The 21650-nt window shown below is 38.2% G+C and overlaps 1 protein-coding gene across 1 annotated transcript; it reads right to left on the minus strand.

The window, feature by feature from the left end:
• Positions 1-7239: 7239 nt before the first annotated feature.
• Positions 7240-7659, minus strand: LOC137228349 (small ribosomal subunit protein uS8-like). Its single transcript, XM_067745476.1, has one exon. It carries the CDS (start codon positions 7645-7647, stop codon positions 7240-7242), a length of 408 nt encoding a protein of 135 aa, XP_067601577.1. The 5' UTR covers positions 7648-7659.
• Between the last annotated feature and the right edge of the window lie 13991 nt (positions 7660-21650).

Consider the following 21650-nt stretch of genomic DNA (forward strand, 5'->3'; position numbering starts at 1 on the left):
TTTTAATTTTCAATTTCTGATTCATTTCTAAAATATGGAAATACAACTAGTTCTCTTTATAAAAAATTAATTGAGCTATAACTGACATATAATATGCTAGTTTCAGATGTACAACATAATGATTCCATATTGGTATACATTGTGAAATAATCACTACAATAAATCTAGATTACATCTGTCACCTTACATAGTTAAAAACAATTTTCTTATCTTGTGATAACTTTCAAGATCCACTCTTAGCAACTTTCAAATAATCAATACAGTATTGTTGACTATTCACCATTACTGTACATTATATCCTTATAACTTATTTATTTCATAACTGGAAGTTTGCACCTTTTTGACCCCCTTCATCCATTTCTCTCACTTCCCAACCCCCCTGCTCTGGCAGCCACCAATTTATTCTCTGTATCTGTTAGGTTAGTTGTTTTTTGTGTTTTTGTTTTGTTTGCACTGGATTCCACATAAAAGTGGGATCATATGGTACGAACATCACCCTTTAAATGCTTTCGCAGCAACCCATAAACTTTGCTATGTTGTATTTCCATTTTTGTTTGTCTCAAGAAATTTTTTAAATTTCTTATTTGATTTCTTCTTTTTAAAATAAATTTATTTGTTTATTTTTGGCTGCATTGGAGCTTCATTGCTGCACGTGGGCTTTTTCTGGTTGCAGTGAGTGGGGGCTACTCTTTGTTGCGGTGTGCAGTCTTCTCATTGCAGTGGCTTCTCTTGTTGCGGGCCATGGGCTCTAGGCACGTGGGCTTCAGTAGTTGCAGCATGTGGGCTCAGTAGTTGTGGCTCACAGACTCTAGAGTGCAGGCTCAGTAGTTGTGGTGCACAGGCTTAGTTGCTCCGCGGCATGTGGGATCTTCCTGGACCAGGGATCAAACCCGTGTCCCTTGCATTGGCAGGTGGATTCTTAACCACTGTACCACCAGGGAAGTCCCTTTGATTTCTTCTTGAACAACACATTGGTTGTTCAGTAACATGTTGTTTAATCTCCACATATTTTTGGATTTTCCAGTTTTTTCCATGTAATTGATTTCTAGTTTCATACTACTGTGGTCAGAAAAGATGCTCAATATAGTTTTAGTCCTCTTGTGTTTATCAAGACTTGTTTAGTGGCCTAACACTTAATCTATCCTGGAGAATGTTCCATGTGCACTCGAAGAATGCATATTCTGTTGCTTTGGGGTGGAATGTTCTGTATATTGTATATATCTGTTAAGTTCACCTAGTCTAATATGTTATTTAAGGCCATGCTTTCTTCATTGATTTTCTGCCTAGACGATCTATCCATTGATATAAGTGGGGTATTAAAGCCCCCTACTACTATTGTATTGCTGTCTATTTCTCCTTTTAGCTCTTTAATATTTGCTTTTTACATTTAGGTGCTTCTGTGTTGGATGCATATTTACAAATGTTATGTCCCTAGTTGGATTGACCCTTTTATCATTATGCCCTTCTTTGTCTCTTATTACAGTCCTTGTTTTAAAGTCTATTTTGTCTGATATAAGTATAGCTACCCCAGCTTTTTTTGTTTTTATTTGCATGGAATATCTTTTTCCATAGATTCACTTTCAGTCTCTGTGTGTCGTTACATTGGAAGTGAGTCTCTTATAGGCAGCCTATAGGTGTGACTTTTTTTTTTTTAAATCCATTTAACCACTCTTCTCTTTTGATTGTAGAATTTAGTTCATTTACATTTAAAGTAATTATTTATAGGTAGGGACTTACTGCCATTTGTTCATTGTTTTCCTGGTTGTTTCGTAGTTCCTCTTGTTCCCATCTTCTCTTCCTCTTTCCCTTTGTGGTTTGATACCTTTCTGGTATACTTAAATTCCTTTCTCTTTATCTTTTGTATATCTACTATAAGATTTTGCTTTGTGTTACTATGAGGCTTACATATAATAAGAATCTTATTTAAGTCAATAACAACTTAAGATTGATCTCATTTTTTTTTTTTTTTTGCGGTACGCGGGCCTCTCACTGTTGCGGCCTCTCCTGTTGTGGAGCACGGGCTCCGGACGCGCAGGCTCAGTGGCCATGGCTTACGGGCCCAGCCGCTCCGCGGCATATGGGATCCTCCCGGACCGGGGCACGAACCCATGTCCCCTGCATCGGCAGGCAGACTCTCAACCACTGCGCCACCAGGGAAGCCCAGATTGATCTCATTTTAAAGCTCTACACAATTACTCTATTCCATCCAACTTTCATGGTTTTGATATTACATTTATATCTTTTTATCTTGTGTGTTACTTATTGTTGTAATCATAGTTATTTTTACCACTTTTGTCTTTCAACCTTCATACTAGCTTTAAAAGTGATTAATCCACTACCTTTTCTATGTTTACATTTCCAGTGAGATTTATTCTTTCATATGTTTTCTTGTTTCTAATTAATACCCTTTCTTTTCAGCTTAAAGAAGTCCCATTAATATTTCTTGAAAGACCAGTTTAGTGGTGACAAACTCCTTTAGTTTTTGCCTGCCTGGAAAACTCATCTTTCCTTCACTTCTGATTGATAACTTTGTCAGGTAGCGTATTCTTGGTTGGAAGTTTTTGTTGTTGTAATTTGTTTGTTTTCTTTCAGCACTGTGAACATATAGTGCTTTTCCCTCTGGCTTACAAAATTTCTGCTGAAAAATCTGCTGATAGTCTTATGAGAATTCTCTTGTATGTAACAAGTTGTTTTCGTCTTATTGCTTCTAAGACTCTCTCCTTGTCTTTAACTTTTGACATTTTAAGAAAATGTGTCTTGGTGTGGATCTCTGGGTTCCTCTTATTTGGAACTTGGATCCTGGGCTTCCTGGATCTGGATGCTCTTTCCTTACCCAGTTTAGGGACGTTTTCAGCCATTATTTCTTCAAATAATTTTTCTGCCCCTTTTTGTCTTTTCCTTTTGGGAGCCCTATAATGTTAGCCCATTAATGTTATGAATGTTAGCCCATCTGATGGTTTCTCATAAGTCCCTTAAGCTATCTTCTTTTTTATATTTATTTTTTCCTTTTGCTGCTCTGATTGGGTGAATTTTAGTACCTTGTCAACAAGTTAACTGTTCCTTTTTTCTACTTTGTTTAGTCTCCTTTTGAACCCTGTAGTGTACTTTTCAGGTCAGTTATTCTTCAGCTCTGTAACTTTTGTTTGGTACTTTCTTATATTTTCTATCTCTTTGTTGGATTTCTCACTGTGTTCATTTATTTTACTCCCCTGTTCAGTGAGCATCCTTATAACCATTACTTTGAACACTTTATCAGGTAAATTACATTCTGTTAAGGTTTTCTTTTTTTCCTGAGCTTTTATTCTTTTGTTTGGAACATATTCATCTGTTTCTTCATTTTCTTGACTCCCTGTGTTGATTTCTTGAAGTAGATTAAACAACCACTTCTCTCAGTGTAAAAGGAGTGGCCTTGTGTAGATGAATCTTGTTCAACCCTGCCCTAGCCTCTGGTTGTCTCTCAAACCTTTGTGATTGTCCAAGCAACTATTATACTTTTAAGAGCTCCCAGTAGTTAAAGGTGTGCCAAGACCTGTACTACACATCCCAAAAGGGGAGGCTCTCAGTCAACACTTAAATTCAGACAGATTGGAAGCCAAACCCCGAGACAGCAGATTTTAAAGTTTGCAAATATCTACAGTCCTGTGGGACCACAGGCTGGTCTACAGTCCTGTGGGACCACCAACCACCAGAGCCAGGTGATCTGGAGGTGTCCCCTCGGCAGAAGTCATACAAATCAGGGCTCCAGACAAGAATATAAGCTCTTTTCTGGGACGTACCACTGAGCCTTAGTGAGAAAGAGGGAAAGTGCAAGGATGGCATCCACTGGCCTGTGTTCCCTGAGATCAGCTCCATAGACCCCTAGATGTGTGCCAAACCTGAAGCTGCCCCTCAGGCCAAAGCTCCAGGAGATTCAACTAGGCCTCTTTCACAGAATGACCGTGGGTGTGTTTCAGTCTTCTGTCTGCGCAGTGTCCTGGATTTGGTAGCCTGCCAAGAACTACCTCTCCAATTCTTACAGTCCCTTGGGACCCAGGAACACAAGACCCTCTGGCCACCAGAGCAGAAGCAGTCAAGGTACGTCCCCTGGTTGGTAGCTGCAAAAACCAGAGCACCAGATGTAAAAGCCAGGGCACCTGACACATGTGAGAGCTCCCCTCTGGGAGATGCTGGTGTTCCGGAGGATGGCAGAGCCCCCCCTTCTGAGGTCTGTGGAAAAGATTACAGGCAGCCCTTAGATGTGTGTTTAATTAGAAACTTGCCCCTCAGGCTGCATCTGTGATGTGATGATTAGTTAATAGGCCTCTTTCACAGAGAGATTGAGCTCCTGGGTCTCTTGCTCTTGCTGTGCCCTGGGAATGTTAGCTATTTAAGAACTCTTTTTCTTTGGTTATAGTTCTACGGGCTACCAGAGCCAGATCATGTGGAAGTGTCCCTTGGCAGCAGCTACAAAAATGAGGGTGCCAGACAAGGGTATAAGCTCCTCTCTGGGAGATACTGGTGAGCTGGTGAGGCAGAGGGAGAGCACAAAGATTGTGCCCACCAGCCTCTGTTCCCTGAGACCGCTTCCTTAGGCCATTAGTTGTGTATCAAACCAGAAGCCCATCTCTTAGGCCAAAGCTCCTGGACCAGCAAATAGGCTTCTCTCACAGAATGACTGGGAGGGTGTTTGAGTCTGCTGTGCAGTGCCCTGGGCGTGGTAGCCTACCAAAAACTGTCTCTCTGATTGTTACAGCCCCAGGGGACCTAGAAATGCATGCTCTCCTGGCCTCTAGAGTCAGGCAATCAACGGGCATGCCCTAGACAATGGCTGCAAAACTCAGGGCATCAGACACATGTAAAATCTCCCTTCTGGGAGATACTGGTGCTCGAGATCACAGCAGAATTAAGAGCATGAAGATGATGCCCACTGGCTGTAGTGAGGAAGTAGGGGAGCATAAAAATGAGGCCTATAGGAATAAAAGAGAAAGAAAAAGAGGGCGTCTGTTGGCTAAGCAAGGCGGAGTGACAGCACATAGATGGCCCCCACCAGTCTCTGTTTCTGGAGAGTGTTTCAACAGCTCTTAGATGTGTGTGTAAAAATAGATGCCTGCCCCCCAGGCCAATGCTTTAATACATGAAAACGAACCTCTTTCACTCAAGGTCTAAATGCAATCTGCTGCCTCAGCTGAGCCCTGGGGAGGGAGAGTCTAAGTGTGCAAGCCCTTCTAGAGCCATTTCTCAGATTGCTACAGTTTTGTGGGTCTTGTGGATGTGAGCCTGGTTGGTTTTCAAAGCTAGGTATTTGGGGGTTCATCTCTCAGGTGCAAGTATTAAAAGTTGGAGTGCTTGATGTGCGATTGATACCCTTCAATCCTCAGGGAGAAGCTCTGGGTTTTGAATTCCCTCCTGATTTGGGGTCACTGTATCAACAGTGGTATGTATAGCAAGATTGTGTCCCAGCCATTCCTACCCCCTTTTTTTTAAAATTTTGTTTATTTTATTTTGGGCTACGTTGGGTCTTTGTTGCTGCGCGCAGGCTTTCTCTAGTTGCAGCGAGTGGGAGCTACTCTTCATTGCGGTGCGCGGCCTTCTCATTGCAGTGGCTTCTCTTGTTGCGGAGCACAGGCTCCAGGTGCATGGACTCAGTAGTTGTGGCTCGCAGGCTCTAGAGCGCAGGTTCAGTAGTTGTGGCACATGGGCTTAGTTGCCCTGCAGCATGTGGGATCTTCCTAGACCAGGGCTCGAACCCATGTCCCCTGCATTGGTGGGCAGATTCTTAACCACTGTGCCACCAGGGAAGCCCCCTACCCATTTTAATGTGGTTTTCTTCTCATTTGCCCAGTGTAGTCCATGCTCAGCCAACATTTAAGTTTTTTTCCACAGGAAGTTTATTCATATGTAGCTGTAGACTCGGTGGGTCTGTGAGAGGTGAGTTCAGGATCTTTCTATTTCACCATCTTGAACCGGAAATCGAATTCTTATATAGTGATCTTGTATCCTGTAAATTCACTTAACTCACTTACGGGCTCTAGTAGAGTTTTTATAGATTTCATCAGATTTTCTATATAGGGGAGCATGACATTTGTGAAAAAAAGGCAGTTTTACTTCTTCCCTTTCCAATATAGGTGGTTTTTATTTCTTATCTCTTGACCTTATTGCACTGGCTGGAATCTTTAATGTTGAGGTTTGGCATCTTTGTCTTCTTCCTAATCTTAGGGGAAAATTGATTCAGTTTTTCAGAATTTAGTATGATGCTAATTGTAGGATTTTAAGTAAATGCCCTTTAATGCATTGAAGACTTTTCCTTCTATTCCTACTTTTCTGAGAGTTTTTGTCAGGAATGGATGTTGGATTTTCTCAAATGATTTTCTGCATCTATTGACATAATCAGAAATAATTATTTATATATTTATAGATGAATATTCTTTAGTTTGTTAATATGATGAATTATACACTGGTGGATTTTCAAGTGTCAAAACAATCTTGCATTCTTGAGATAAACTTCACTTGGTCAAATGTATTACCCTTTTTATAAATTTTGGATTCAATTTGCTAAAATTTTGTTTAGGATTTGTGTGTGTGTGTGTGTGTTACATGGGCCTCTCACTGTTGCGGCCTCTCCCATTGCGGAGCACAGGCTCCGGACGCGCAGGCTTAGCGGCCATGGCTCACGGGCCCAGCCGCTACGCAGCATGTGGGATCTTCCCGGACCGGGGCACGAACGCGCGTCCCCTGCATCAGCAGGCGGACTCTCAACCACTGCGCCACCAGGGAAGCCCTCTGTTTAGGATTTTTGATATCTGTGTTTATAACATAGGAATATTGGTTTGCCATTTCTCTGTAATATCTTTGTCTGGTTTTGGTGTCAGAGTAATTCTGTAATCATAAAATGAGTTGGGAAGTATTCTCACCTTTTTAATTTTTTGAAAGAGTTTATGAAGAATTTGTAAATGTTCAGTGGCATTCACCTGTGCTGCCCTATGGGCCTGCAGTTTTGTGGGAATGTTTTAAACTACAAATTCAATTTCTTTAATAGATAGGCTCTTCGGGTTATATATATTTCTTCCTTGGTAAGCTTGGGTAATCTGTGTCTTTCAAGAAATTTGCCCATTTTATCTAAGTTGTTGGATTTACTAGCATAAGGTTGTTCATAATATTTTCCCAGATTATTATTATTACACTTATGTGAAAAATCTCATGGGTAATTTGATAGGGATCACATTAAATCTGTAGATTGCTTTGGATGTCCTCTGAGGCATTTTATTTGCATGTGTGTATTACATCCCTAGAAAAAGATCCAAGTATTTTCCCTCCAGTGTGTTTTCGTCTTGCTTCTTCATGGTCCATGATGCCAGCTGAGGTTGTCAGTACAATGAAAAGAAAGTGATGGGATGGGAGCACGTTATTCTGACATTTTTCTAGATCTTTGAGTTGCACATCAAGTCTGGGGCTGATCACTCCACAGTTATTTAGCCTGCCTATGAGGCTCACAACAATTTCCCCAGCCCCGTGATCATCGATGATTTCAAATTTGCCAATGTAACCATGATTCATCATCACAGTTAGAAACCTGACGATGACTTTGGAGCATGGCCTAATAAGAACCTGGCGTTTGCCTCTTTTTTTGGCATTGTTGATACTGTTGAGCGTATCAGCCAGGACATTCATGCACACCAATATGGCGGCACAGAAAGATGGTGGAAAGAGCAGGATGGCCATTTTAACAATATTCTTCCAATCCAAGAGCATGGGATATCTTTCCATTTCTTTGAATCATCTTCAATTTCCTTTATTAATGTTTTATAGTTCTCAGTATATAAGTGTTTCACCTCTTTGGTTAGTTTTATTCCTAAGTATTTTATTTTTGGGGGATGCAATTTTTTTTAATATAAATTTATTTTATTTATTCTTGGCTGCATTGGGTCTTCATTGCTGCATGTGGGCTTTCTCTACTTGCAGTGAGTGGGGGCCATTCCTCCTTGCAGTGCACGGGCCTCTCATTGCGGTGGCCCCTCCTGTTGTGGAGCACAGGCTCCAGGCACGCAGGCCTCAGCAGCTGTGGCTTGTGGGCTCCAGAGTGCAGGCTCAGCATTTGTGGCACACGGGCCTAGCTGTTCCGCAGCATGTGGGATCCTCCTGGAACAGGGCTCGAACCCCTGTCCCCTGCATTGGCAGTCAGATTCCTAACCACTGCGCCACGAGGGAAGCCTGGGGGGTGTGATTTTAAAAGGGATTCTTTTTTTACATTCCTTTCTGATATTTCATTTTTAGTGTAAAGAAATGCAACCGATTTCTGTATGTTAATCTTGTATCCTGCTACCTTGCTGAATTCATTGATCAGTTCTAGGGTTTTCTATCTATAGTATCATGTCATCTGGATATAATGACACTTTTACCTCTTCCCTTCTAATTTGGATAGTTTTTATTTCTTTTTTCTTACCTGAGTGCGTTGGCTAGGACTTCCAATACTGTGTTGAATAGAAGAGGTGAGAGTGGGCATCCTTGTCTTGTTCCAGATTTTAACAGGAAGGCTTTCAGCTTTTCACCCCTGAGTATTATGTTGGCTGTGGGTTTGTCATAAATGGCTTTTATTATGTTGAGAAATGTTCCCTCTTTACCCACTTTGGTAAGAGTTTTTATCATGAATGGATGTTGAATTTTGTCAAATGCTTTTTCTGCATCTACTGAGATGATGGTGTGGTTTTTGTCTTTTGTTTATGTGGTGTATCCCATTGATTTGCATACGTTGAACCATTCTTGTGAACTTGGGATGAATCCCATGTGGTCATGGTGTATGGTCTTCTTTATGTGTTGTTGGATTCGGTTTGCTAATATTTTGTCGAGAATTAGTCATTTAAAAAATATGGTAATAGACCAATGTAACCCAATACAGATTGGGGTTTAATAGATGATAAAGATGGAATTTCAAACTAATGGAGGAAAGGTAGACTATTTAGTATATGGTATTGGCACGACTGATTGGGCTTTTTTTTGGGGGGGTAGGGGTCGGGCTTGATCCCTCCCTCATTCTTATATCAAAGTCAACTATAGACAAAACAAAAATTTAAAAGCAAAAGTATAAACATAAGAAAATATGAGTAAATTATTGATATCATCTAAGAGTAGGAAAGACCTTTCTGAAATGACATAAAATACCAATTGAAAAATCTGATTAAAACAAAATTGAAAAAAACCCCCACAAAGCCAACAAGTCTTATCTAGAACAACTAAAAACACCATAAACAAAATCAAAAGGTATATTGGGAAAACTATTTATAACTTATATCATGGGAAAATGGAGATTTTATATATATATATATATTTATAGATAGATATAGATAGATCTCCTAAAAATCAGAATGAAAAAGTCCCTAGTAGAAAATAATGGGCACAGAACGTGAACAGATAATTTAAAGAAGAAATACAAATGATTGAGAAACATAAATATAGGCTCAACCCCAGTAATATAATGATGGTTTAAATTAGAGCAAAAATAAAATACTATTTTTCTTGCCTACCGGATTTATGAATATTAAAAAGATTTTCAATATCCAATAAAGTCAGCCCTTCATATACTTGGGTTCTGCATCTACAGATTCATCCAACCATGGATCACAAAAACTCAGGAAAAAAAAGTCCCAGAAAGTTCCAAAAAGCAAAACTTGAATTTGCGATGGGCTGGCAACTCTTTTTTTGTGTGTGTGGTACGCGGGCCTCTCACTGTTTGTGGCCTCTCCCGTTGCGGAGCACAGGCTCCGGATGCGCAGGCTCAGCGTCCATGGCTCACGGGCCCAGCCGCTCCGTGGCATGTGGGATCTTCCCGGACCGGGGCACAAACCCATGTACCCTGCATCGGCAGGCGGACTCTCAACCACTGCGCCACCAGGGAAGCCCCAAGGACTGGCAACTCTTTACATAACATTTACATTGTATTTACAACTATGTATTCAGTATTTGCATTGTATTATGTATTGTAAGTAATCTAGAGATGACTTAAAGTATCAGGGAGGATGTGCATAGCTTATATGCTAATACTACACTGTTCTATGTAAGGGACTTGAACATCCAAGGATTTTGGTATCCATAGGGTTCCTGGAAACAATCCCCCTGAAATACCGAGGGACAGTTGTATATGGGAGTGTGATAATTCTGTACTACTGTAACAGAGACAAAACAAAGTGGTTTAACAAAGATGCTCAAAGATGATCTGTCTTCCTGCTCTCAGGGCTTTTGCAACTTTTGCTCCGTAATGCCAACAGCCCCTTCCAATTTATGTCCTGTCTTGCCTTGGATTGATGTGGCTACATTGTGCTCTCCCAGACTGGTCTTAAGTCATGCCCAACAAGGGTCAGACGTTTCTTGTCTGAATGGGGCTGCTGTTCTCATGTTGCACATGGGCCCCTTGCTTCTCCTCCTCTCCTGGCAGTACTGTGTGGAAGGCAGGCGTGTGGTCAACAGAGAGTGAGAACCTGGTCTAGGAATGCAGTGATTCTGGCCTAAAGAGCTCAAGAGAAGTCACTGTTGGAAAATCTGTTGTTCTATTTTCATGCTATAAAATTCCGAATGGTAAATTTTACATGACTAGAAAATGAATGATGGTTCTTGTTTTCCTGCATACTCAGGGTAAGACTTGCTCTCATCATCAAAGAGCACAGTGTCCCTCTCTGACAGTCACTGGAAGTGGCTGGATGCTGCACTCTAGGGAGCAATAATGTAACCAGCATTAAATAATTGGTACTGGGGGACTGCATAGGTGAGATGACCTATATTGTTTCAGTATAAATTCCCAAGAGTTATGGTATTTAAAGTAATAACACAGTTGCTACTTTTTTCTCCAGGTGGGATATAATATTAGCCAGAAAGGGTGATTTGTCAATAAAGAAGAGCTAGTTCCTGGACCTGAACAGGAAAATATGATGCATTTATTAAACAATAAACAAATATTTAAGTACTTTCTACTCATTATTCTAAATCTTCATCAATAAATCTCTGTACCTTACATGGACCAATAAATTTTGTAATACATTTAAAAGTTAAATTGTTTACTTTGTAACCAGAAAGAAGTACAGGTTTTTTAAAAGACTAGGAAGAATTACACCAAAGTTTTATAGTGATTGTGTCTTGAGTGTTGGCTTCTTAAGAGACTTTTTGGTTTCTTTTTTATATGTTCTATAATGTGGTCACAATAAACTAGAAAATAATAACTTGGACATGGCCACATAGCTAATTAAGTAGAAGAAACAAATTCTCCTTGAGTTCAGAGGCCATACTCTTTTTTTCTCTTAAAACAATTTAAAAAGTAATAAAAGGTATATAATTCAAAACATACAAAAGGACTAGTGAGAAATAAATCTTCCTCCCAATCTGTTGTTCAATTATCTAGTTCTTTTCCTCAGAGGCAGCCACTGTTAGTTTCTTTGTATCCTTCAAGAGACAGAAAATGTGTGTGTGTGTGTGTGTGTTTTCTTTTTAAACACAAATGACAAATACACACACACACACTCTTCAGTACTTTGCTCTTTTCATTGATACATCCTGGAGATCTGATCATGTCAGTATATAGAAAACAGACAACTGTACATTATTATATTAAATGGATATTTGCACCATGATTTATTAACTCATCCTCAACCTACTGCTATTTCAAAGAATATTGAACTTAATAATATTCTCACACATATGCTTAGAAATACATGTGAGAGTATATAGGTGGGATAAATTGCTATAAGTGGATTTGCTAAGTCAAAGGGGATACTTATTTAAAGTATATTGCTAAATTACTCACTTCAGAGGTAGTCCTAGTTTTACACTTTCACCAAAAAAAGCATGTATATCTTTCACCCCAAGCTTGCCTACTTCCTAAACTTTGCCATTTCCCATGCTCCTTTTAGTGTAGCACACTGCCTGGCTCTGAGTCCCAATTCTAGCATTTACTAGGTTTGTGACTTTTGGAAGTCAATTTAATGTCTCTGAACCTTCACCCTTAATGAAGATAATATCCATTTTCCATAGTTTCTATCAAAGTTAAAGGTGATATGTGAGAGACCAAACATTACACACATGGTAGGCAGAATCAGTATTTTATATATTCTACATATAAATAGCTCTTGTACTTTTCTTCCACTTCTCCACTTCAGCAACTGTTGTGGCTTTATTATTCACCTACTTGCTTTCAGTATCTTTTTCACATGTCGTCCCCCCTTCCCTCATATCTGATGGTCAAATGAATCTTCCTGAATTCAAGTTCTAGTTGTTACTCCCCTGCCTTAAAAAACAAAAACAAAGCCAAAGCCAAACCTGTGTAACTAAGTGGAAATTCTGTACCGTATTCTCCATTATCTAGCCCCACTCTACCTTCCTAAGTGATTAGAAAGGTGCTATCACAAGTGCATCTGCTATCCATATATTGATTAATACCAGACAGATGCTTTGCTAATTAGTACAGCAAATGTCAGAAATGGGTTTTTATTAAATTGATGGCTTGTCATTAGCATGATGAATGTTAGAAATGGACTCTCACTGAGAAATTACAGATATTCAAGATATGTATTAATAGATTGGCTAAAATGTTCAGACACTCCCCATTATTTTGTGAACTGGGTGTAAGTTCTATGTGCTTTACCCTTAGAGGTGGTTCCCAAATTTTGAACACCCAGCAGTTCCATGGTCAGACTTCGGGTCTAACGCATTTCTGGTTGTTTCATGTCCATTTAAAGGAATATTATCACATCTGGTATGAGTGAACCTGTCATGCAAAGTGTGATCAAATCACCCAAACTGGTGAAGAGCAGGACTTCATCAGAGTTACCAAACAAGTTGTATGACAGTTTTGTGCTTGCTTGTAGTAATGCTCAGCAAAGGTGTGAGAGGCAGAATTTGATCTAAGACTGACTTTCATCATATCCTGTTAAACAAGGGTGCGGGGGAATAGCTAACTCTCATCCATGCTAAACTTTTTTTTGCCAGTAAAATCCCTAAGAGTTGTACATGACGACATTGTCTTGGATCAGTTGGGAATAATTGGATGTACATTTATAACATCGTGAACTCCCCTCTCAATTCCAACAGTATTAAATCTGCATATCACTTAGTGCATTTCAAAATTTGTCTTTGTGGTCCACTTTATACCACTGGTAGACTAAGTTTCTTAAAAAAATTTAAAAAAAATTGTTTACCTTTTGACCCCCTTCACCCATTTCTGCTACCTCTTCCCCCAACTACCCCTGGCAACCATCAATTCATTCTCTGTATCTATGAGGTCGGTTTTTTGTTTGTTTGTTGTTAGAGTCAGTATTTAAGAGAGATCATGCAGTATTTCACTTGACATAATTCCCTCGAGGTCCATCATGTTGTCACAAATGGCAAGATTTCAGTCTTTTTTATAACTGAATAATATTCCATTATTCCATATATATATATATATATATATTCACATTTTCTTTATCCATACAACTATTGATGGACACACTTAGGTTGCTTCCGTATTTTGGATATTGGAAATAATGCTGCAATGAATATGGGGATACGTTTATCTTTTTGAGTTAGTGTTTTTATTTTCTTCAGATAAATACCCAAAAGTGGAATTGCTGGATCATATGGTAGTTCTATTTTTAATTTTTTGAGAAACCTCCATACTGTTTTTAATAGTGGCTGCACCAGTTTACATTGCCACCAACTGTGCACAAGTATTCCCTGTTATCCACATCTTTGCCAACACTTGCTATTTTTGTCTTTTTAGTAATAGCCATTCTAACAGGTTTGAGGTAATAACTCATTGTGGTTTTGATTTGCATTTTCCAGATCATTAGTGATGTTGAGATTCTTTTTTTAAAATTTTTTTTATTGAAACATAGTTGATTTACAATGTTGTGCTAGTTTCAGGTGTACAGCAAAGTAATCTAGTTATATATATGAGTGTGTGTGTGTGTGTGTATATATATATATATTTTTACATTCTCTTCCATTATAAGTTATTACCGATATTGAGTATAATTCCCTGTACTATACAGGGAGTCCCTACTATACAGCAGGTCCCTGTTGGTTATCTATTTTATATATAGTAGGGTGTATATTTTAATCCCAAACTCTTAATTTATCCCTTCCCTCCCCTTTGGTAACCATAGTTTGCTTTCTATATCTGTGAGTCTATTTCTGTTTTGTAAATAAGTTCATCTGTGTGATATTTTAGATTCCACATATAAGTGATATCATATGGTATTTTTCTCTTTCTGACTTACTTCACTTAGTATAGCAATCTCTAGGTCCATCCATGTTGGTGCAAGTGGCATTATTTCATTCTTTTTTATGGCTAATAGTCCATTGTGTATATATATATATATATATATATATATAACCACATCTTCTTTATCCATTCATCTGTTGATGGACACTTAGGTTGCTTCCATGTCTTGCTATTGTAAATAGTGCTGCAATGAATATTGGGGTGCATGTATCATTTCAGATTATGGTTTTCTCCAAATATATGCCCAGGAGTGGGATTGCAGGATTATATGGTAGCTATTTATTTATTTATTTTACTTCTTTACTTACTTACTGCACCACGCAGCATGCGGGATCCCTGTTCCCCGACCAGGGATCGAACCCATGCCTCCTGCACTGGAAGCACAGAGTCTCAACCGCTGGACCACCAGGAAAGTCCTGGTAGCTCTATTTTTAGTTTTTAAGGAACCTCCATACTGTTCTTTGTAGTGGCTGTATCAATTTACATTCCCACAAACAGTGTAGGAGGGTTCTCTTTTCTCCACATCCTCTCCAGCATTTATTATCTGTAGACTTTTTTTTTTTTTTTTTTTTTGCACTGCACTGAGCAGGCTGCGGGATCTTAGTTTTCTGACCAGGGACCAAACCTGTGCCGCCTGCGATGGTAGTGTGGATTCTTAACCACTGGACTGCCAGGGAAGTCCCTAGACTTTTTGATGATGGCCATTCTGACCGGTGTGAGGTGATACCTCATTGGAGTTTTGATTTGCATTTCTCTAATGATTAGTGATGTTGAGCATATTTGCATGTGCTTTTTGGCCATCTGTATGTCTTCTTTGGAGAAACGTCTATTATTTTTTTTGGCTGCATCAGGTCTTTGTTGTGGCTTGCAGCCTTCTCTCTAGTTGTGGTGTGCGGGTTTTCTCCAGTTGTGGTGCGTGCGCTCTGTAGTTCTGTCACACGGGCTCTCTCGTTGAGGCACACGAGCTCAGTAGTTGCGGCATGCGGGCTTAGTTGCCCCATGGCATGTGGGATCTTAGTTCCCTGACCAGGGATTGAACCTGTGTCCCCTGCATTGGAAGGCAGATTCTTTACCACTGGACCACCAGGGGAGTCCCTAGAAATGTCTGTTTAGATCTTCTGCCCATTTTATTATTGGGTTGTTTTGATATTGAGCTGTATGAGCTATTTGTATATTTTGGAGATTAATCCCTTGTGGGTCACATTGTTGGCAAATATTTTCTCCCATTCTGTAGGTTGTCTTTTCATTTTGTTTATGATTTCCTTTGCTTTGCAAAAGCTTTTAAGTTTAACTAGGTCCCATTTGTTTACTTTTGTTTTTATTGTCATTACTCTAGGAGGAGACAGATCCAAAAAGATATCTGCGATATGTTTCAAACAGTGATCTGCCTATGTTTTCCTCTAGGAGTTTTAAAATATCTGGTTTTACATTTAGGTCTTTAATCCATTTTGAATTTATTTTTGTATATGGTATTAGAGAGTGTTCTAATTTCATTCTTTTACACATAGCTGCCCAGTTTTCCCAGCACCACTTATAGAAGAGACTGTCTTTTCTCCATTGTATATTCCTGCCTCCTTTGTCTTAGACTAATTGGTCATAGGTGCGTGGGTTTATTTCTGAGCCTTCTGTCCTGTTCCATTGATCTATGTCTGTTTTTGTGCCAGTACCATACTGTTTTGATGACTGTAGCTTTGTGGTATAGTCTGAAGTCAAGGAGTCTGATTCCTCCAGCTCCATTTTGCTTTCTCAAGATTGCTTTGGCTATTCAGGGTCTTTTGTGTTTCCATACAAATTAAAATTTTTTTTTTGTTCTAGTTCTGTGAAAAATGCCATTGGTAATTTGATAGAAATTGCACTGACTGTAGATTGCCTTGGGTAGTATAGTCATCTTGACAATATTGATTTTTTTCTATCCAAGCACACAGTACATCTTTCCCTCTATTTGTATCATCTTCGATTTCTTTCATCAACATCTTATGGTTTTCAGAGTACAGGTCTTTTGCCTCTTTAGATAGGTTTATTCCTAGGTATTTTATTCTTTTTGATGCAGTAGTAAATGGGATTGTCTCCTTAATTTGTTTCTGATATTTTGTTGTTAATGTATAGGAATGCAAGAGATTTTTGTGTATTAATTTTGTATCCTGCAACTTTACTGAATTCATTGATGAGCTCTAGTAGTTTTCTGGCAGCATCCTTAGAATATTCTGTTTATAGTATCATGTTATCTGCAAACAGTGACAGTTTTACTTCTTCTTTTCCAATTTGCATTCCTTTTATTTCTTTTTCTTCTCTGATTACCATGGCTAGACTTTCAAAACTATGTTGAATAAAAGGGGTGAGAGTGGGCATCCTTGTCTCATTCCTGATCTTAGAGGAAATGCTTTCAGCCTTTCACTGTTGAGAATGTTAGCTGTGGGTTTCTCATATATGACCTTTATTATGTTGAGATAGGTTTCCTCTTTGCCCACTTTCTGGAGACATTTGTTTCTTTGTTTTTTATTTATCATAGATGGATGTTGAATTTTGTCAAAAGCTTTTTCTGCATCTATTGAGATGATCATATGGTTTTTATTCTTCAATTTGTTAATGTGGTGTATCACACTGATTGATTTTCAGATACTGAAGAATACTTGTATCCCTGGGTTAAATCCCACTTGACCATGGTGTATGATCCTTTTAATGTATTGTTGGATTTGGTTTGCTAGTATTTTGTTGAGGATTTTTGCATCTATGTTCATCAGTGGTATTGGCCTGTAATTTTCTTTTTTTGTGGTATCTTTGTCTGGTTTTGGTACCAGGGTGATGGTGCCCTCAGAATGAGTTTGGGAGTGTTCCTTCCTCTGCAATTTTTGGGAATATTTTCAGAAAGATAGGTGGTAACTCTTCTCTAAATGTTTGATGTAATTCGTCTGTGAAGGCATCTGGTCCTAGACTTCTGTTTGTTGGGAGTTTTTAAATGATTGTTTCAATTTCAGTAGTTGCGATTGGTCTGTTCATGTTTTCCATTTCCTGGTTCAGTCTTGGGAGATTGTACCTTTCTAAGGATTAGTCCATTTCTGTTTGGATGTCCATTTTATTGGCACATAGTGGCTTTTCGTAGTCTCTTAATGTCTTTTGTATTTCCGTGGTGTTTGTTATAACTTATCCTTTTTCATTTCTAATTTTATTGATTTGGGCCCTCTCCATGTTTTTCTTGATGAGTCTGGCTAAAAATTTATCAACTTTGTTTATCTTTTTCATGTATCTGTTGGCCATCTGTATGTCTTCTTTGGAAGAATGCCTATTCAGATCTTCTGCCCATTTTTAAGTAGGTATATGTATTTTTTCCTATTAAGTCATATGAATGCTTTATATATTTTGGATATTAATCCCTTATCAGATATATTATTTGCAAATATTTTCTCCCATTCAGTAGGTTACCTTTCCATTTTGTTACTGGTTTCCTGTCCTGTGCAGAAGCTTTTTAGTTTGATCTAGTCCAACATGTTTACTTTTGCTTTTGTTGTTTTTGCTTTTGGTGTCAGATTAAAAACATCATTACTAAAACCTGTGTCAAGGAGCTTACCACATATCTTTCTTCTAGGAGTTTTGTGGTTTCAGGTCTTATGTTTAAGTCTTTAATCCATTTGAGTTAATTTTTGTGTATGGTGTAAGATAGCGGTCCAGTTTCATTATTTTGCATGTGACTGTCCACTTTTCCTAACGTCATTTCTTAAAGAGATTGTCCTTTCCCCACTGTGTATTCTTGGCTCCTTTGTCATAAATTAATTGATCATATATGTGTGGATTTATTTCTGGGCTCTTACTTCTGTTCCATTGACTTGTGTGATTGTTTTTATGCCAATAATGTCCTGTGTTAATTACTATAACTTTGTAGTATAAGTGGGCCCTTGAACAACATGGGTTTGAACTGCATGGATTCACTTATACCTGGATTTTCCACTAAATACACACTACAGTACTACGCAGTGTGGAACTGCAGATATGGAGGGCTGACTGTTAAGTTATACACACAGATGACTGTGTGGCAGGTTGGTGCCCTTAACCCCTCCATTGTTGAAGAGCCAACTCTAGTTTGAAATCAGGGAATGTGATGCCTCCAGCTTTGTTCTTCTTTCTCAAATTTGCTTTGGCTATTCAGTGTCTTTTGTGGTTCTATACAAATTTTAGGATTGTTTGTTCTATTTCTGTGAAAAATGTCATTGGAATTTTGTTAAGAATTTTATTGAGTTAGTAGATTGCTTTGGGTAGTACGGACATTTTAACAATATTCTTCCAATCCATTAGCACAGGGCATCTTTTTATTTGTGTTGTGTTCAGTTTCTTTCATTAACATTTTGTACTTTTCAGTATACATGTCTTTCACCTCCTTGGTTAAATTTATTGCTAGGTATTTTATTTTATTTGATGTAATTGTAAAAAGGATTGTTTTCTTAGTTTCTTTTTCTGATAGTTCATTATTAGCATATAAAAATGTAAGAGAGTTTTTGCATTGATCCTGTATCCTGAAACGTTACTGAATTCATTTATTAGTTCTATCAGTTTTTTGGTAGAGTCTTAAGGGTTTTCTACATATTGTATTATGTCATCTGTAAATAGTGAGTTTCAGTTCTTTCTTTCCAATTTGGATGCCTTTTATTCCATTTTCTTGCTTAATTGCTCTAGTTAGGGCTTTCGATACTATGTAGAATAAAAGTGGTGGAAGTGGGCATCGTTGTCTTGTTCCTGATCTTAGAGAAAAAGCTTTTAGCATTATACTGTTGAATATGATGTTAGCTGTAGGTCTGTCATATATGTATGGTCTTTGTTATGTTGAGGTATGTTTCCTCTATCCCCACTTTGTTGAGAGTTTTTATCATGAATGGACGTTGAATTCAGTCAGATGTTTTTCTGCATCTAATGAGATGATCGTATGATTTTTACCACTCATTTTGTTAATATGGACATTGAAACATCCTTGCATACCTGATATAAATCCCACTGGATCCTTTTAATGTATTGTTGAATTTGGTTTGCTAATATTTAGTTGAGGATTTTTACATCTGTGTTCATTAGGGACATTGGCCTGACATTTTCTTTTCTTGTGGCATCCTTGTCTGGTTTTGGTATCAGGGTAATGCTGGCTTCATACATTGAGTTTGGAAGAGTTCCCTCCTCTTCTGTTTTTTGGAAGAGTTTGAAAAAGGGTTGGTATTATGTCTTCTTAGAATGTTTGGTAAAATTCACCAATGAAGCCACTTAATCCTGAACTTCTGTTTGTTGGGGAGTTTTTGATTACTGATACAATCTTGTTACTAGTAATCAGTCTGTTAAGATTTTCTATTTCTTCACAGCTGCCTTGAAAGGTTGTATGTTTCTAGTAATTTATCCATTTCTTCTAGATCATCCAATCTGTTGGTGTATAATTGTTCGTATTGGTCTCTTCTAATCTTTTGTATTTCGGTGGTATCAATTATAATTGATTATATTTTATAATTGATACCACTTTCATTTCTGATTTTATTTATTTGAGTCCTCTTTTTTCTCTTGGTGTGTCTAGCTAAAGTTTTGTCAATTTTGTCTATCTTTCCAAAAAGCAGCCCTTAGTTTCCTTGATCTTTTTTATTGTCTTTTTAGTCTCTATTTCATTTATTTTTGCTCTGATCTTTGTTATTTCCTTTTACTAACTTTGGTCTTTGTTTGTTCTGCTTTTTCTAGTTCCTTGAGGTATATAGTTAGGTTGTTTGAGACTTTTCTTGTTGTGTGAGGTATGCATTTATAGCTATGAACTTCCCCCTTTAACTGCTTTTGCTGCAACCCATAAATTTTGGTATGTTCTGTTTCTTTCTCTTTTTTTTGGTCTCAATGTATTTTTAAAAATTTTTTCAATTGTAATCTTTATTTTTGGCTGCATTGGGTCTTCATTGCTGCACGCAGGCTCTCTCTAGTTGTGCCACGTAGGAGCTACTCTTCATTGTGGTTCACGGGCTTCTCATTGCAGTGGCTTCTTTTGTTGCAGATCACAGGCTCTAGGTGCATGAGCTTCAGTAGTTGCAGCACATGGGCTCAGTAGTTGTGGCACACAGGCCCTGGAGCGTGCAGGCTTCAGTAGTTGCAGCACGTGCACTCAGTAGTTGCAGCACGTGGGCTCTAGAGTGCATGGGCTTCAGTAGTTGTGGCACATAAGCTTAGTTACTCCACGGCATGTGGGATCTTCCTGGACCAGGGATCGAACCAATGTCCCCTTCATTGGCAGGCAGATTCTTAACCACTGTGCCACCAGGAAAGTCCCTTAAGGTATTTTTTTTCTTTTGACTTCTTTGACCCATTGATTGTTCAGTAGTATCTTGTTTAATCTCTACATATTTTTGCATTTTCCAGTTTTCTTTGTGCAACTGATTTCTAGTTTTATACTGCTGTGGTCAGAAGGGATGCTTGATATGACTTCTCCTAAATTTACTAAGACTTGTTTAGTGGCCTAACATATGATTTATCCTGGAGAATGTTCCATGTGTACTTGAGAAGAATGTATATAGTGCTGCTTTGGGATGGAATGTTCTGTATATATCTGTTAAGTTCACCTGATCTAATTTGTCATTTAAGGCTGTGGTTTCTTCATTGATTTTCTGCCTAGATGATCTATCCATTGACATAAGTGGGGTATTAAAGCCTCCTACTATTATTGTATTGTTGTCTATTTCTCCCTTTAGGTCTTTAATATATGCTTTTTACATTTAGGTGCTACTATGTTGGGTGTACAAATATTATGTCCCCTAGTTGGATTGACCGCTTTATCATTTTGGAATGCCCTTCTTTGTCTCTCATAATATTCTTTGTTTTAAAGTCTATTTTGCCTGATATAAGTATAGCTACCCCTGCTTTTGTTGTTGTTTTCATTTGCATGGAATATCTTTTTCCACTGATTCATTTTCAGTCTCTGTGTGTCTATAAATCTGAAGTGAGTCTCTTGTAGACAGTATATAGATGGGTCTTGTTTTTCTTAATCCATTCGTCCACTCCATGTCTTTGATTGGAGAATTTAGTTCATTTACACTTAAAGTAATTAGTGATAAGTAGGAACTTATGGCCACTTGTTCATTGTTTTCTGGTTGTTCTGTAGTTCCCCTCTGTTCTCATCTTCTCTTCCTCTCCTCCTTTGTGGTTTGATGACTTTCTTTACTGGTAGACTTAAATTCCTTTATCTTTTATATATCTACTACAAAATTTTGCCTTGTGTTACCATGAGGCTTACATATAACAACTTATATCTGTAGGAGTCTTAAGTCAATAACAATTTAAGACTAATCTCATTTTAAAGCTCTACATTTTTACTCTATTCCAACCAACCAACTTCTATGTTTTTGATATTACATTTATATTTTTTATCTTGTGTTAATTATTGTAATCAGTTATTTTTACTTTTGTCTTTTAACCTTCATACTAGCTTTAA

The sequence above is a fragment of the Pseudorca crassidens genome, chromosome 7, assembly GCF_039906515.1.
Source record: "Pseudorca crassidens isolate mPseCra1 chromosome 7, mPseCra1.hap1, whole genome shotgun sequence".
NCBI classification, from domain to species: domain Eukaryota; kingdom Metazoa; phylum Chordata; class Mammalia; order Artiodactyla; family Delphinidae; genus Pseudorca; species Pseudorca crassidens.